This window comes from Aplysia californica, unplaced genomic scaffold, assembly GCF_000002075.1.
Source record: "Aplysia californica isolate F4 #8 unplaced genomic scaffold, AplCal3.0 scaffold00012, whole genome shotgun sequence".
Taxonomy (NCBI): domain Eukaryota; kingdom Metazoa; phylum Mollusca; class Gastropoda; order Aplysiida; family Aplysiidae; genus Aplysia; species Aplysia californica.
Genome location: NW_004797282.1, coordinates 741653 through 743315, shown reverse-complemented (window position 1 = coordinate 743315; position 1663 = coordinate 741653). Strand labels below are relative to the sequence as shown.

General features: G+C 42.0%; 1 protein-coding gene across 1 annotated transcript in view; it reads right to left on the bottom strand.

Annotated features, from left to right (window-relative positions):
- Positions 1-1663, bottom strand: part of LOC101855158 (acid sphingomyelinase-like phosphodiesterase 3a) — a gene marked incomplete in the record, with an annotated part of 19913 nt that overhangs the window by 3750 nt on the left and 14500 nt on the right. Inside the window, 1 exon segment of the mRNA XM_013083954.2 lies at positions 245-408. Coding sequence (XP_012939408.1) covers positions 245-408 — 164 coding nt within the window.

Genomic DNA, 1663 nt, shown 5'->3' with positions numbered 1-1663 from the left:
GTAGCTCAAAAGCGATGGTGGTGTGATCTAAGGTCATTTGCCTGTTGATATTAATTCAAAATATAAAATGAAAGATTCAAATTCAATAACGAAATCATAATCCTCTTAATGGTTGTTGACATAAAGTGCTGTTTTTTTTAAAAAGAGCCCCAACAGCTTACACCCTCAAGAACCAAATTTGTGTTTCAGAATTTGTTCTAAAATAAAAAGGGGGAGGGGGAGAGAATTATGAGAATTATCAGACCTTTTCGCCGTTAGCTCTTGCACTGGTCAACACTCGCTCCATCCACTCAAACTGACCAGTCGGGTCTGTCATGTTCTTGGTCAAGGGGTTGGGGAAGAAGTACAGTATGGTGTTGAGGCCGAGAAGTCGAAGTCCTGGGCGGACCAGAGACGTGTAGTAGCCACCTGGAGGATTGACAATACTGTAATAAACGTGTTACTCCCCTATCGACAACAGTTAGGTTCTTCTTCCTTTTTTTATAAGTGTTTTACGGCGCTCACAACTGCACGTGGTCAAATGAGCGCGCGGGACACATTAAACATTTTCAGTTGGTAGGAAGTTTTGAATTTTGCCCGGGTGGCGACCGAAGCCTACTCTTATCGATTTTAGACCACCAAGAGATCTTTAATGTACGTAACTTGCACACTATATTTTGCCTACTAGAAGATCAGGAGTGTTGCTGAAAGACAGCAATAAGAAAGATCCAAGGAGTAGCAGTAGAAAGGCTGCAGAAAGAGTCAGAAGCCCAGGAGAGGGGACAAAGGAGGTGAGGGGGTGGGGGTAGAAAGTGGAGACAAAAGCAGGCGACAGAACATTGTTGGAGAGCAGAAAACGAGGTGAAAGGAGACAACTTCAGAGAGAAAAAAATTCCCGTCACTACCCGGATACGAACCGGGACCTTTGAATGAGAGGCGTAACCTTAAGGCCAGAGAGCCCCCCGTTCTTCTTCTGAGAACCCTTGCTAGAGCTGACAGCAGCGAATGGTTGACTTCCCATTGACAACATTTTGATTTTTCTTCTAAATTCTGCGTTCCCTTGATAGAGCAAAACAGTAATACATGTTTTACACCCCATTTGGCAAAATCTAGATTCTTTTTTCTAAAGTCTGCCTTCCCTTTAAAGAACAAGAGAGAAATAAACGTCTTACTTCCCCATTGACAACATGTAGATTGTTCTTCTAAATTCTGCGTTCCTTTGCTAGAGCAAGACAATAATGGTTTTATTTCGCCATCGACAAAATCTACGTTATTATTCTGCATAGATCTACTCTTCTTAGTTTAGAGAAAATCAGTAATAAATGTCTAACATCCCCATTGATAAAGTAGATTCTTATTCAACGTACATTTGATAGAGCTCAGAGGTGACTGTCTGTACGGTCTTCATCTTATAGTGCATTTTATTTTTACATACATAACCGTTTTATCTATGCAGAGCCGCCCTTGCCTGGCAGATAGCCTCGTGCAGAATTAATATAATTTAGGAGGAGGGATGCTTCCATTCAATATGTCAGGGTCAACCAGGGGTATGGGGGAAACTGCTTTTGTCTATCTTTTAAGTTTTTGCACGTCGAAATAACAGAGGCGAATAAAGGAAATAGAACGTCTCCCTCTCCCTTTTCGTGTCTCTCTCTCTCTCTCTCTCTCTCTCTCTCTCTCTCTC